Below are 3,331 nucleotides of genomic sequence, written 5' to 3'. Positions count from 1 at the left end.
GGTGAAGTACAGCTTCATGAAGAAGACACTGATGATGATGAGCTGAGAAGTGAGCATGGTTCTGATGAGGACATAGATGACAGTCCTTGGTTTAGGGAGGATACAGATTTCAAGAAACCTGTTGTGTTGGTGAAAAATGAGAAGTTCACTAACATTTTGGTGCTTAGGAAAGCACTAAGAACTCATGCAATTGAAAATAGATATGAGTTCTATTTTCTACACAACAACAAAGAGAAGTTAACCACTTTCTGCAGGAAGAGATGTGGTTGTGAATGGGATTCAAAGAGGAGTAAGCTTCCTATTTGTAAGTGAAGTGAGGAGGTGCAAGTATAAAGTCATTGCAAGGCCTTTGTTCAAGAGTAGTGCTTGGCAAATCCAAGATCTGAAGTTGGAACACAATTGTATGAGGAGCAACATGAATGCCAATGTTACAGCAGAGTACTTGGCTGAGAGATATGTGGAAGAGTGGAGAAACAACCCTAGTTGGAAGATAAACAGCTTTAGGGATAGGGTTTTGAGTGACTTGGGCATTAAGATTGGGTACTACAAGGCATGGTTAGCCAGGGGTAGGGCTAAATTCATGATATATGGCTCTGCTTCTGAATAGTATGCCAGAGTTTGGGATTATGGGAAGGCAGTGCAGAAATATAGCCCAGGGACTGTAGTGAATGTGGTGGTTGATGGATTGGATAGGCCAGAGCCACCACTATTCTTGAGGATGTATGTGTGCCTTTCCCAACTGGTAAGGGGTTTCTTAAAAGGCTGTAGGCCTTTAATAGGGGTGGATGGATGCCATTTGAAGGGCTCCTACCCTGGTCAGATTCTGGTGGCAGTGGGAAAGGATGGAAACAATAGCATCTACCCCTTTGCATGGGCTACTGTAGAGGTGGAGAACAAAGAAACTTGGTGCTGGTTCTTGGAGTGTTTGAAGCAAAGTTTGGATGACTTGGCAATGGGAGGTGGCTTCACTTACATGTCAGATAGGCAGAAGGTTAGTGAACTATCAATTTAGTGACTTTTTGTGGCATTTATTTTGAATTGACTGTGTTTTATTTGTTTGCTCACATATAATTGTCATTTTTGTGTTTTTAGGGCCTTCTTGAGGCATTTGAGGAGGTGGTGCCCTTTGCTGAGAAGAGGTTTTGTGTGAGACACATATGGGCAAACTTCAAATTACAGTTCACAGGGTCCACATTCAAAGAGTTGTTTTGGAATGCTGCTAGAGCTACAGTATGGGTATGCTCTGTTCTTTGTTTGTTTATTAGTATGGCATTAGCTCATTTTTTGTGGTAAATCCAGATGTGATTAGTTTATAAGCATAACTTTGTGGTTAGTTTAGTTGTGAACAGTTTGTGACCATCTAGGTGGTCAGTTTTGGTAAACAAGTTTGTTGGCTTAATATGGGTATGCTGACTTTGTTTGATGGCTTAATATGAGTATGCTGACTATGTTTGCAAGCTTAATTTGGGTATGCTGATTTGTCTGTTATGTTCTTGCAGTATGTTAGCTAATATATGCCCTGTTCTATTTGTATGCTCAGTTTATGTGTTATTTGTTTGCTCAGTTTGTGAGGTCATTATGAATGCTCATTTTGTCATTAAAGTATGACTGGGCACTGTGTTTGCTCAGTTTGAATGCTGAGTTTGCCATTTTTTGTGGAAAATCCATATGTGATTAGTTTATAAGCATACTTATATGTATTTTCTTTGCACTTATTGTAGGCTGATTTTGAAATTGCAATGGAATCCATAAGGTTCCTTAGTGAGGATGCCTATGAATATCTTGACAACATCCCTGCCCAACATTGGTCTAGGCATGCCTTTTCAACTAATTGCAAATCTAATATGCTATTGAATAATATGTGTGAAACCTTCAATGCTTGCATTAGAGAAGCTAGGGACAAACCTATCCTAACCCAAATGGAATGGTTAAGGAGGTATGCAATGAAAAGACACAATGACAAGTGGGAGGGTGTGAAAAAAATTCAAGGAAAAGTCATGCCTTATGTGACTAAACTGTTTGAGAGAATGGAGAGGGTGGCTAGGCACTGCATAGTTCAGGTCTCTAGGGATGACACTTATGAGGTCAACCTCAATTCAGACCAAGTAACTGTTGACCTTCAAAATAGGACATGCACATGCTACCACTGGAAATTAACTGGCCTCCCTTGTGTGCATGGATTTGCTTGTATATTAGACAAGAGAAGTGATCCAGAAGAGTATGTGGACCACTATTATACAAGGGAGAGATATTTAGAGGCATATGACTTGCCAGTACAGCCTATGCCAGGTCCCAAACACTGGGAAAAGATTCAACTAAGGGAGCCACTGCCACCACCTGTGAGAGTTATGCCTGGCAGACCTAAATCCAAAAAGAGAAAGAAGGAAAAGGGAGAGGGTGTAGCAGATGCAGCTGAGGGTACTTCACAAAAAAGGCAGAAGAGATGCCAAAAATGTGCTCAATTTGGACACTATGCAAAAACTTGCTCCAATATGCCTGCAGAAGTGAAAGAGCCTTCTTCCAAGCCTAACTCTATGGGAAAACCTGCTGTAAACACACCATGGGTGGTAGAACAGAGGAGAATCAAAGCTGCAAGAGCTTTAAACAAGGTTATTTCTGAAATTTTTCTCATTTATGTGTCATTTAGTTTGTTTTTCTTTGTCTTAATTTAGTATACATCCCCTAATTTTTGCAGACTACTCCTGGAGCATCAGCAGGACCTAACAGCATTACCAATAAGAAGTTCCCACAAGAAGAGGCTAAGAAGAAGGCTGCTACTGCTGCAGCAAAAGCTTCCTCAACAGCTGCTGCAGCAGCAGCATCTCAAGGAGCAGGAGCTGCTGCATCTCAAGGACCAAAGGCATCCTCAAAAACTGCTGCAGCAAAAGCATCTCAAGGAGCATCAGCACCCTCACAAGCACCACCTTCTCAAAGGCCTAATACAAGGTCAAGGCAGAGTGCAGGAGCTGAGCCATACCTCTGCAGCCAAGCATCAACCACAACAACAGCAAAAAATACTACAGCAACAAGGCCAAGCAAGAAAAAAAATTAAGTGCAATTTCTTAAAATTGTTGAACCTATTTCTCTGACAGTATCCATTATGTATTCACTTTGATGAACTTATATATTTAGTAGTCACTTTTTGGACTTAGTCCCTTGTAAGTAGACATATTTATGTATATATGATATGACTCTATTTTATTAGATAAATGAAGCACATATATTTGAAGGCCAGTAGTTTTTTAAATTCATACATACATAAAGTGCAATATATAACTTAAGTTCAATACAAACCACAAATACAACTACAATTAAGAACCATACAAAATTA

General features: G+C 40.1%; 1 protein-coding gene across 1 annotated transcript; it reads left to right on the top strand.

The window, feature by feature from the left end:
* The first annotated feature begins 415 nt into the window (after window positions 1-415).
* LOC110688546 lies at window positions 416-1,347 on the top strand. Its single transcript, XM_021865315.1, has 3 exons — window positions 416-550; window positions 608-991; window positions 1,093-1,347. Exons 1-3 carry the CDS (start codon window positions 416-418, stop codon window positions 1,291-1,293), a joined length of 720 nt encoding a protein of 239 aa, XP_021721007.1. The 3' UTR covers window positions 1,294-1,347.
* Window positions 1,348-3,331: the final 1,984 nt, after the last annotated feature.

This window comes from Chenopodium quinoa, unplaced genomic scaffold (assembly GCF_001683475.1).
Source record: "Chenopodium quinoa cultivar QQ74 unplaced genomic scaffold, ASM168347v1, whole genome shotgun sequence".
Classification (NCBI taxonomy): Eukaryota; Viridiplantae; Streptophyta; class Magnoliopsida; order Caryophyllales; family Amaranthaceae; genus Chenopodium; species Chenopodium quinoa.
The sequence above is the reverse complement of the archived record's forward strand: the minus strand, read 5'-3'. Positions and strand labels throughout refer to the sequence as shown.